Raw genomic sequence first — 12,889 nt, 5'->3', positions numbered from 1 at the left:
AAACTCCTGAACTACTTATAGCTCAGTGTTGCGACGGTGCATGAGTGGAGTTAAAATCAGAATGAAAAGGGTGTATGAAAATGCTCACTTCATTCACAGTTACACACATCAGTTAAATTTAATTGTTGAACGTTGTGTGACAGGCAATAGGCAAGTGCAGATCTTCTCCAACAACTTGGAAGGAATATCTGCCGTTTTTACCAGTCTCCTAAACGCACAGCCGTTCTTGACGAGATAATTAAGACACTGTCTTCAGTCCATCGGATGAAATTTCAAGTTGCGGAGTGTAACAATTATATAAAAATACCAAAAGGGACTGCTGAGTGCATGGAAGAAATTGTTGATGGTGATGCTAATGATTACAGGATAATAAACAAGGCTATGCGACTGAAGGGTTTTCAGCACGACAAAGATTTCCTCTTCTAGTTACATTTTCTTTTAAATAAAGTCATGCCTCATTGTGACATTTTGTTCAATCAACAAAAGCAAAGGAATGCTGATGCAGGTAAATGTGTTGATATGTATCGCACTGTGCGGCTGCTGTCCAGTACCGTATGCTAGAGCCTCACTTGACACTGACGATCACGATCACTGGGAACAGAAAGAACAAACTGCAAAACGGGGTCGTTCATTGAATCAAGAATGGTGTGCGTACGAGTCATCTGCGACCGCATCATGACTCAGATCAGTGATCGATTCAGTTTTAATTATCACTTGTGAATTGCACAACTGTTTGAACCATTGTTGTTTTCGTCTTCAGACTTCCGTTATGAACGGAATGTTATACAGCCGAAAGGATTTTGAGAAAGCATCAGGTGCTTTGACCTTGTTGAACTTATTTTATGAAAACAATTTGGCAAAAGCGTTTCCTAAAAGTGTTAATCTTCTGCAGATAATAGTAAACTTCCCAGTGAAACAGAGAGGCAGGACGCAGTTTCTCTACGTCAAAGCGAGTCGAAACATAACATGCGTAATACAGTGAATAAGAACAGACGTTTTGCGCTTGCAATGTGTTCTCTCGAAAAAGGAAAACTGAATCAGCAAAATTTCAATGAAATGGTCGTACACCATTTTGCAGTGCAGAAGGGGAGACGAGCTGATTTCATCTATAAGCGAGTGAATTGAGGTATGTAAGCAAAAGTTGGAAGCAATTTCTGTCTTGTAACTATTAGTTTGGCTTAAGATTTTAAGTGCATGAAAAGGATATTGACATTTTTAGACACCTACGTCACATTAAAAAACGCGTCATTCTTTTATAGTACAGGATGTGGTGCTGAAGTGTCACATTTTCCGAACCTTTAGCACGAGAAACCATACAAAAAACGACACGATTCGGAGAGATCTTAAATGCGCCATACCAGTTAATATGCATATTTTCTTAATACATAAGTATGGTACGACAAATCCTTTCTTGTTGCTAGGGTTCTACAGCTGACGCCGCATCCCGCATCTCAGTCTCCAAATGCCTCGATCGCGCCGTTCTTCCTCATCCTCTTCCATTCCTCGGCTTTCCATCGCTTCTTTGTTATCACTTGGCCATACTTCTCGTGGTCTTCTTCTCCTTCCAGGAGGTAGCCGTGAAAGTACTCTACTGGGCCATCTGTCTTCATCCATTCTTTTGACATGCCCAAACCATCCTAGTTGTCTTTCTTATGTTTTATCCGCAATACTGCAATGAGTCTGTGCCCTTTCTCTTATTTCCAAATTTCTTATTTCTAAAGCTCTAAGTCTCTTTTGATTTCTTCTGTGAGTTCCGAGCACTCATCCCCATAGTTTGTTATTGGCTCAATGATGCGTTTGTATAAATGAATTTTAGCCTTTAAACTCATTTTTGAGAACTAACTACAGGGTTTAATTTTCGGATAGCCGCCCTTCCCTGCCTGGTCTGTTGGATATCTCTGTCACATCTTCCATCACGTGATAAGAGACTGCCCAGGTACCTAAACTCTTTAGACACCTTAATAAGATGTCTATAGATGTCCAAATTACTTCATCTTCTCCTATACATAGATATTACGTCTTCTCAAAATTAGTTTTGAAACCACACCTTTCATACTCCTCCGACAAGTTCCCGAGCCTGTAAGATATATCTTCATCATCATTTGGTGCAACAACCTGATCATCAGCATAGAAAAGTGTGTACATACACTACTTCCTAGCTTCAGTCCCCATAGCTACAGATCCAATGCCTTCTGCACATAAATCTTAAAAAAGCGTGGGAGACAGACAGCATGCTTCAGTCCTTTATTTATTCTGAAGGCATCTCTAGAAATTTCTTTCCATACTTTAATGACACATTCTGCTGGCTTGTGGAAGTTTATGATAATTCTTACATAAAGTTTTGGCAGATCCCTTGACCACAGCACCTTGAACAATAGCTTTAATGGTACTGTCATATGCTTTCTCAAGAGCTATGAAAACCAAATGACTGCTTATATTCCTTTCCAGTCTCTTCTCCACAATCTGTGTTAGGGTAAAGATATTATCTACACATGAGCTACCTCTTCTAAAGCCCCTTTTATTCCTGCACTTCATTTATGAACTCCTCCATTCTTGATTTTAAAATCTTCCCATACAGCCTCCTAACAGTGCTTGTGACACTTATGCCATGATAACTATTACATACACTCCTGGAAATGGAAAAAAGAACACATTGACACCGGTGTGTCAGACCCACCATACTTCCTCCGGACACTGCGAGAGGGCTGTACAAGCAATGATCACACGCACGGCACAGCGGACACACCAGGAACCGCGGTGTTGGCCGTCGAATGGAGCTAGCTGCGCAGCATTTGTGCACCGCCGCCGTCAGTGTCAGCCAGTTTGCCGTGGCATACGGAGCTCCAACGCAGTCTTTAACACTGGTAGCATGCCGCGACAGCGTGGACGTGAACCGTATGTGCAGTTGACGGACTTTGAGCGAGGGCGTATAGTGGGCATGCGGGAGGCCGGGTGGACGTACCGCCGAATTGCTCAACACGTGAGGCGTGAGGTCTCCACAGTACATCGATGTTGTCGCCAGTGGTCGGCGGAAGGTGCACGTGCCCGTCGACCTGGGACCGGACCGCAGCGACGCACGGATGCACGCCAAGACCGTAGGATCCTACGCAGTATCGTAGGGGACCGCACCGCCACTTCCCAGCAAATTAGGGACACTGTTGCTCCTGGGGTATCGGCGAGGACCATTCGCAACCGTCTCCATTAAGCTGGGCTACGGTCCCGCACACTGTTAGGCCGTCTTCCGCTCACGCCCCAACATCGTGCAGCCCGCCTCCAGTGGTGTCACGACAGGCGTGAATGGAGGGACGAATGGAGACGTGTCGTCTTCAGCGATGAGAGTCGCTTCTGCCTTGGTGCCAATGATGGTCGTATGCGTGTTTGGCGCCGTGCAGGTGAGCGCCACAATCAGGACTGCATACGACCGAGGCACACAGGGCCAACACCCGGCATCATGGTGTTGGGAGCGATCTCCTACACTGGCCGTACACCACTGGTGATCGTCGAGGGGACACTGAATAGTGCACGGTACATCCAAACCGTCATCGAGCCCATCGTTCTACCATTCCTAGACCGGCAAGGGAACTTGCTGTTCCAACAGGACAATGCACGTCCGCATGTATCCCGTGCCACCCAACGTGCTCTAGAAGGTGTAAGTCAACTACCCTGGCCAGCAAGATCTCTGGATCTGTCCCCCATTGAGCATGTTTGGGACTGGATGAAGCGTCGTCTCACGCGGTCTGCACGTCCAGCACGAACGCTTGTCCAACTGAGGCGCCAGGTGGAAATGGCATGGCAAGCCGTTCCACAGGACTACATCCAGCATCTCTATGATCGTCTCCATGGGAGAATAGCAGCCTGCATTGCTGCGAAAGGTGGATATACACTGTACTAGTGCCGACATTGTGCATGCTCTGTTGCCTGTGTCTATGTGCCTGTGGTTCTGTCAGTGTGATCATGTGATGTATCTGACCCCAGGAATGTGTCAATAAAATTTCCCCTTCCTAGGACAATGAATTCACGGTGTTCTTATTTCAATTTCCAGGAGTGTACATTCTCAGTTCCTTTTTTATTTATAGGGCTTGTGTATGCTAAGTTTCACTCTGCTGGAATTTCCTCCCCATCCCATATACATTTATTAAATAACAATGAAATGAACACCCTTAGCTGCTTACAGGTGTTGACATACGTCAACGGGGACAGATGAAAATGTGTGCCCCGACCGGGACTCGAACCTGGGATCTCCTGCTTACATGACGGAGGCTCTATCCATCTGAGCCACCGAGGACACAGAGGATAGCACGACTGCAGGGATTTATCCTGCGAAACCCACATTCTCAATGTATTGTCCTGCACTGCAGTCATAGTGCCCCCATCCATTATACTCATTACTCGCGGCGCATTGCTGATTCCCATAAGAGTTCGGGCACTGTTTGTGCATTCGCACAGAAGAAGAAGATGGCCAAGTGGCCCGTGAGCCTTACCGATATACAGGATGTTACAAAAAGGGACGGCCAAACTTTCAAACATAACATATGGTTCATGCACGATGGAGCTCCTGCACATTTCAGTCGAAGTGTTCGTACGCTTCTCAACAACAGATTCGGTGACCAATGGATTGGCAGAGGCAGACCAATTCCATGGCCTCCACGCTCTCCTGACCTCAACCCTCTTGACTTTCATTTATGGGGGCATTTGAAAGCTCTTGTCTATGCAACCCCGGTACCAAATGTAGAGACTCTTCGTGCTCGTATTGTGGACGGCTGTGATACAATACGCCATTCTCCAGGGTTGCATCAGTGCATCAGGATTCCATGTGATGGAGGGTGGATGCCTGTATCTTCGCTAACGGAGAACATTTTGAACATTTCCTGTAACAAAGTGTTTGAAGTCACGCTGGTACGTTCTGTTTTCTTTGTGTGTGAGGAATGTTTCCTGAAAGTTTGGCCAAACTTTCATATATATATATATATACTAAGATGGTATCTGTTCTTTTGGCCATGTGTGAAAGAACAGATACCATCTTAGTATATTTATTAAATAACTTGGTTAGATATTCATACAGAATACTTAAGAGCCATACCTCACTAATTCTACTGGTATATTTCCAGACCCTGATGATTTCCCTATTTCCATTCGTGTAGCCACCTTCTTTACATCTTTCTTAGTTTATTTTCTCTATCTGTACACCTTTCTGGTTCCCCCATGTCTCTCACTTTATATCATTGTACTCTGTCCTTTCTGTTGTTAACAGGCCTTTAAAAGTCTTCTCCCACTCTACCAGGCGGTTAATCAGCAGGTTTGCTCTTTCTTTTACTTCTTTCCTCAACCCTGCGATCATTTTCCATGCTGCCACCGCTTTCGTGCCCCCCCCCCCCTTCCCCCCTCTCCCCAATGCATCGATCAACTTCTTCATGTTTATGCATCAAGGTTTCATTTTTCCTTTTGCAGATGTCCTTACTTCTCTAATCATTCTAACATACAAGTTTGTATCATGTTCGTCCCATGTTCTCAACCAATTATTACAGAACATCTTTATTAGGTTCACTTTTTCTTCACTCCTTTGTGTCCACTATTGTTGGTACCACTTTCTTTCTTCCTCTTGCTGCCCCACTGCTTCAAATGATGCTTCATGTATGCATTTTTAATTTCTCAGCACATATGCTCTGTTGTTTCTTCTTCTAAGTGCCTCAGCTTATTTGACAATCATAAATTATAAGAAAACTGACAGGCTCTTGTTTCAATCTATCTAGAAGTTGTGTTTCATAGTATCCACTATACTTGTGGGAATATTTGCCTTTTTAATTTTTCTTTGGCCCTTGGATGTTACAGCCACCTTTACACCTGACAGGAAGTGGTCTGAGCAACATTCTGCACCTCCATGTAGACTCTAACATCATTTGTTCTTATGTTGGAATTTTTATTTTGAATAATATAGTCTATTACTATTCTGATATTTCTGGAATGATTCTCCCGTATATACCTGTGGGTCTGCTTGTGAGAAAAGAGACCATGTAAAATTTTCAATGACAATGTTTCACACATGTATCCACTAACCTTTCTCCATTGTTATTTACTGTGCCATCTCCATATCTTCCCACTGCCTCACTATCAGTGGCCACTCCTACCTTTCCATTAAAATGTACCATTAAAATTATTTCTTTGTGGGCACTTATGTTCTTTAGCACACTTGTTAAATCTTCATAAAACTTATCTTTGACTGTCAGCATCATTTGTAGGTGCATAAGCCCCAACAATGATCAGTTTTTGGCCATATTTTGAGATTTCTACAATTATTATCTTCACATCAATTTTCTCCCAGTATTTAATCTCTCTTCTGTGCTTCTTAAAAAAGGTTGGCTATTGAAATCCTTCTCTTGGCCCCTCCTCCTTTTTAATGCCACTGTAAAGATGGACTCAATCTGCTACATTTTCGGTTCCGTTCCCTTTGACCTTTATTTCACTAAGGACACACATGTTTACCTTCAACCTCATGAACTCGTGCACAAGACACGTGGCATCATGGGAATTTCTCTGTTTCATCATGCAAACTCATAAACACTTTGGTTTGAGCACACAATACATTATAAATCCAAAGTTCAGGAATGCAAACACCATAGACATTAAGCATACGGCAAACCTAATAAACACCACATTAAAGATCTCTCCAACACATGTCTTTTAGTATGATTTGTTGTGACAAACTGTTGGAAAATGTGATGTTGTACAAATAAGCTATTTACAGATTTTACCTTCAAGTTAGTTTTTGTTGGCTAGAGTGTAATATTGCCCCCACCCACCCCGATATCTTGGTTTTGCTGACAGACTTATCTGTAGCAGTTTCATTTGATAAATGTCACAGCCTTCCCCAGTATGGAAACCACGAAGAGCACCTGGTCTAGGTGATATTACAAACCATCATGTGGAATATACAGGACCAAGTCTAAGTCAAAATATCAACATGTAAAGAACTGTGTAATAATAATAAAGAACATTAGTACTAAGCTGGGCACAATACCATCTGATACATGATTTGGGTTTAATAGGTCTGAGCTGAGGGGTATGCATTACATACTACTTAGTAGGAGGGTTGGAATTTTAATAGTGGCGGCTATTTATTTACAGCTCATACAAAATAGATACCTGTTTCAAAGTTTTACTGACCCTCAAAGTAGTCACCAGCATTGTGTATAACACATTGCCAGTGATGTGGAAGTCATAGGATACTCTTAGCAGTGCCAGTTGTCTTGACAGTTCGAGTGGCGTGGTCTATTGCCTGACAAATTTGTAGCAGTTCTGAAGCAAATGCCGTGAAGTGTTTCCTTCAGTTTAGAAATCGAGTTGAACTTACAAGGGCTTAAGTCAGGTGAATGCAGTAGGTAGCATAGCACTTAGCAGCCCCATCAGTCAATCAAATCAGTAACAGCTTGCACTGTATGTGCTTGAGCATTGCCCGGCAAAATGATGGCCAGGTCCTGCAGAAAGTGTCATCACTTCTGTCTCCATGCTGTTCATTTTTGGAACACAACCTACGACCAGCTTAGAGACAGAAGTGATGACATTTTCTGCAGGACCTGACCCTAATTTTGCAGCACAATGCTCAAGCACATACAGTGCAAGCTGTTACTGATTTGTTTGACTGATGGGGCTGTTAAGTGCTATACCACCTGCTGCACACCCTGACTTAAGCCCTCATAAGTTCAACTCGATTTCTAAACTGAAGGAAACACTTCACGGCATTCACCTCAGAACTGCTACAAATTCGTCGGGCAATAGACGGTGGCATTTGAACTGTCAACACAACTGGCACTGCTAAGAGGATCCTACAACTTCCACATCACTGGCAACAATAGTAGATTATTGCCATCCTTTGATGTATTATACAATACAATGAAAATATATATTTATTATGTTTCTAAGTTATCATGTAAAAGACTACTGTCACCTGGTGGTAGCCCTAAACACTATTTAGCCCATTTAATTGCTACCTGCCAGTGTGCTGTCAACTCTCAACACAATCACAGCAGGCAGTATCCTAGGAGCCACATGTATTGGTCATAAACTGTGTGCATTTGGCACAATAATGGTTTTATTGTACAATGTTATACTGGAGCATCTTCAAAAAAATATGTTCACCCCTGGCATGTTACATTTTAAATGTTTCATGTTGGATTTTTCCATAATAATTTTTACTTATATTACTGTTTTTCCCAAATATGTCCATGACTAAATGACCATGCAATACATAGAATGACACAGTGTTCTATGTCTGCGCATGGTATGTAATATGTGTATTAAAATTTCTTATTCATAATGAATAATGATTATTAGACTGTAAAATTTGCTTGCAATACTTTTTCACATCTGAAGTTGGTAATTTAACTCACTGAAACTAGTATTCTGTATACACATTTTCTGTGATCTGGGCAAATAAACTTCTCTAGTAAGGAGTTTACGTTATTTAAGAACTCAAAGCTGTATTTCCAATGTTTATAAAAAGAAAAACTGACAATCAATGTGTATTAATAATTATGGAATATGTTGGTGAGACCTGCACTTTCAAAATCTGAGGGTTTCTCAGTGAGCAGTGGAGAGATGTGTGTAGGGATTTATTTGGATAGACATGAAAACTGAAATTAGCAAAGAAACAGAATGGAGAGGAAGATGTGATTATCACTGCAATGAAAATGATATGTGTGCAGTAGATGGATAAAGAAAGTTCTTTGCTGACTTCTGAGAGATAAGACCTAAATGGCAATCTAATACAACTGGATAGTAAACAACACTATAAAACACAGGAGCAACATGAGTTCATATATGTGCAGACTGTATCACACTGAAAGATCTGGAGAAGGACTTTATCCAGCAGTGAATATCAAATGGTTGTTGTTGTTGTTGTTGTTGCTGTTAATCATAGGGACTGTGTGCAATATTTTCAACAATGTTTGTTTGACTATTTTGATTGAAATTTATTTCTAGGATATACTGAAAAGTTTTAGTTTAGTTTAAAATTTTGTGTGTTCCGTGCATCATATTCCTAACACCTTGCAGTGATGTGGTATATGTTGGTTGATTCGCAAGTAAGACATATTTTCTCTGTGAAAACATGTGTACATGCAAAGAATTGAAGTATACAAAGTAGGTTAATTTTTTGATGCTTTCATCACCAAAATCGACAGTTACACTTTGAACAAATATTGCTGAACTCAAGCATTTGAGAAGCCTTAAATACAGGGTTTACAGAAATTCCCATTCTAAACTTCTAGGACTTTTAGAGATAGTAAGCACATAACGCTTTGAATTGGAGCACATGTCCAGAAATGTACCATTTCAGTGCTACAGCTGTATGAAAACATGTTTGCTAGGTAGTTATGCAATAGGGTAGTCATGGTGGGGGCTTATGTGTCGGATTGGCTGATGACATTTGATGTCTTTCCTACCTCTCTAGCCGGCCGGTGTGACCACGCGGTTCTAGGCGCGTCAGTCTGGAACCGCGTGACCGCTACGGTCGCAGGTTCGAATCCTGCCTCGGGCATGGATGTGTGTGATGTCCTTAGGTTAGTTAGGTTTAAGTAGTTCTAAGTTCTAGGGGACTGATGACCACAGATGTTAAGTCCCATAGTGCTCAGAGCCATTTGAACCATTTATTGAACTTACCTCTCTGACCCACTTCAAGTCTCATTCCCATGTGTGTGAGTGTTAGAACAACATGGTTGAGTACACATTTGTAGCATACGCTGACATGATTCTTCTGAATTGCGAAGCTCATGGTAATGGAAAAGCTGCTCGTTGCCTTTATCAAGACCAATCTCCACAAAGTCTAATTCTATCACATACTCTTCTTGCCACTGTTATGCAACAACTTCAAGAAAGGGTACTTTCACCATCAGCAGGTGAGGATTACAGGGTCCTGGGTTCGATTCCCGGCTAGGTTGGGGATTTTCTCTGCCCAGGGACTGGGTGTTTATTTTGTCCTCATCATTTCATCATCATCATCACCATCATCATCATCATCATCATCTTCATTTGTGAGAGTGACTAGATTGGATTGTGAAAAGAAAATGGACTGTGTAAAAATCAGGACTTCGTATGGGTGCTGACAACCACTCCGCAAACCAAATATCATCATCATCAGCAGGTGTGACTGTGGTGCTCCAAGGAGATGCTGCACACCCATATTGCAAGGGGACACACTGCATTCCGTCATAGAGAAACTATCAAGGAGTACATGTGCAATTTCTGTGGCTTCTAAGTTCAAAATATTATCTACTCACTCCCCAGTAAAAGTCTTACAAGTTTGGAATGGAAATTTCCAAATATCCTGTACATGATTTCCAGTAGAAGTTTTAATCAGTGCGGACGTGCAGGAATTTCACAAAGTCAGTTTTATATATTTCATTTCCCGTGTGCTGCATCTTTGGTGATGATGATACATCTTGTTTTGTACAGAACTGAATGACTGTGTTTTTTCTACATTAAGTGATAGACCATTTACTGCAAAACATATTTTTAAATGTTTTGTTTATTGCTTATTGTGTTGTTGCAGCCCTGGTATACTTATATGGGTCACTTTTTTCGTTGTCATCATAGGGCACTGGACTTGTAATGACCTTCATTTAATATGAAAAGACAAATGTTGATAAGGCGTAACATAATTTACAGTGGAGGAAATTAGCTGAAATCCTTGAGGTGAAAATATTTTCATCACCAGGATTAGCTGACAAGGGGAGATGATGTGTGGGCATAAAATGCCTGAATATAAGAGTTTGTGCCAATGTTCTTGGTTAAATTTCAAACATATCTGCAGTGTATACTGGAGTGGGGGCATAATCTGTCCATCAGATGTCAATATTTGTGTTTTTAAGAAGACTAAACTATTTAATAGCATTTTTTTCAACCCCTCTCCCCATATCATTATCAACTATATCAAGACTAACAACAATAATACAAACTTGACATTACAGTTACATGAGCATTCATTGCACGGAATAGTTACAATTAAAATACAGATATGATAACCAGCTAATAGGTGTCAAATATAAAGGCTTGCATTGTGGTATGAGCCACATGAGAAAATTGAAAAAATCTCCAGTTTAAACGTTCTTGTGTAGTTTTGTAACTTTTTTGACAGCATTTTCATATCTGTGACTTTGAAACCGATTTATTGTTTCAGATGAGTTTCGCAGCAAAGTCGCATGTCAAAGTGAAACAGTGCACCTGCAGTGCAATCCAAATGCTCGAATTGCTGTCTACTCAGCAAGCTTTGGACGCACTGAATATGAAAGTATACAGTGTCCACAGCCACAGGGTGTCCCTGAGGAAAGTGAGTATTCAAGTTTCTTTAAACAAATTACACAAAATTTTGTAACATCTGTTTGTCCTGTATTTCCAGTGACCTTTTTTGTTTTATTCACTAATATTCTTGTCCTTCTTGTGGTTCACTTTTCTTCTCATTACTTTTTATGTAAATTAATTAAAGTGAGTTCCATTCATGGAAAAATAATATCTTTTCAGTAATTTTTTCACAGTACCAAAATACAGAATTCAAGAGATTTTGTAAATGTAGGGGTACATTTGAACCAAGACTCATCTCAATGATTTTCTTCTCCAGAGCTTTGTACGTGTGACTAATTTGCTGACCCACTGAAATTATGTCATCCACTTCATATTTTGATGCTAATCTAATGCAGTACAATTTTTCTTCTGTACACCTCACTGACATTAGGCATACAATATTTCTGTATATTTTATATTTTATAGTTTTTGTATCAATTCTATAACATTAAAAGTTCTTTAGCAATGTGAAAGCATCTTAAATTTTCTTTTATGTGTACCAAAAGCTCTTGATGTGTATATGCACACACATATCCAGTGGTCACAGACCCTGTAGACCACACACTGATTCCACAAATTGCCTCCATTCCTTTTGGTTTTGCGCTCGATTACTCCAGCTGTCTTCAGTCCCAGGGCTGCCAGATTCTTCACCAGGTCATCCATCCAGCACTGCCTTGGTTGTCCTGTGGGGTGTCTGGTACTTGGTTTCCCATCAATTGCCTTCTTCAAGGGCCCTTCTTCTTGCTTACAGGCTACATGACACGCCCGTTGGATTGTTCTGCTGTTCAGTATCTGTAGGATTGTTGTTCATCGCATCAAGAAGTAGACTTCCTTGTTCTCTCTCTTCTTCCATTCTCCTTTATTTAAGATTTGTCCCCATATCTTCCTTATTACTCATCTTTAAATATTGATAGTTTTTCCTTTCCTTGTTTAGTCATGCTCAAGTTTTCATCATCTCATCCCCATCGATGTGCAAGTCGCCAAAGTGGCGTCAAATCAAAAGACTTCCACCCAGTGAATGGTCTATCTGACAGGAGGCCCTAGTCACATGACATTTACATTTTTAGTCATTATAAATATTTGTAAGTGCCTGTTTGCTACTCATCACTTGGCTATAAAAGTGAGTGGTGATTTCTGCTCATTCATTTATTTACCCATCCATCCATGCATCCAACTTATTCTGTACACCTCATCCTAAGAGTAAGCTTCCATGAATCACTAGAAAGTCTGCATGAAAAATATGATGCCTGACAAAAAAGTGAAGAATCCAGAAGGGGAGGAGGAAACAAAATGAAGTCTCTTGTGTTGAAAGAGTATTTGGTGTTATTTCACTGGTTACAAAATTTATTCATATTATTTGGCAGTATGATACCACTTACCAGCATGATGTCCCCCCACCCTCTCTCCTGGATTTGGTGGGGAATGGTGTCATAAAGCAGTTGTATTCTCTCCTGAGGTAAGGTGGCCCACAACTTTTGTAAATAGTTCTTGATACCATGTATACTGGCACTGGGATGGAGCTGACATCCCAGATGATCCAACAAACATTCTGTTGGTG

The 12,889-nt window shown here is 41.0% G+C and overlaps 1 protein-coding gene across 1 annotated transcript in view; it reads left to right on the top strand.

Moving 5' to 3' along the window:
- LOC124722509 (protein eva-1) overlaps positions 1-12,889 on the top strand; it is a gene marked incomplete at its 5' end in the record, with an annotated part of 280,067 nt that overhangs the window by 160,465 nt on the left and 106,713 nt on the right. Inside the window, one exon of the mRNA XM_047247663.1 lies at positions 11,171-11,320. Coding sequence (XP_047103619.1) covers positions 11,171-11,320 — 150 coding nt within the window. The remainder of the gene's footprint in view (positions 1-11,170; positions 11,321-12,889) is intronic.

Source organism: Schistocerca piceifrons, chromosome X, assembly GCF_021461385.2.
Source record: "Schistocerca piceifrons isolate TAMUIC-IGC-003096 chromosome X, iqSchPice1.1, whole genome shotgun sequence".
In the NCBI taxonomy this organism is placed as follows: Eukaryota; Metazoa; Arthropoda; class Insecta; order Orthoptera; family Acrididae; genus Schistocerca; species Schistocerca piceifrons.
Note: the sequence above shows the minus strand (reverse complement) of the source record. Positions and strands in the feature narration are given on the sequence as shown.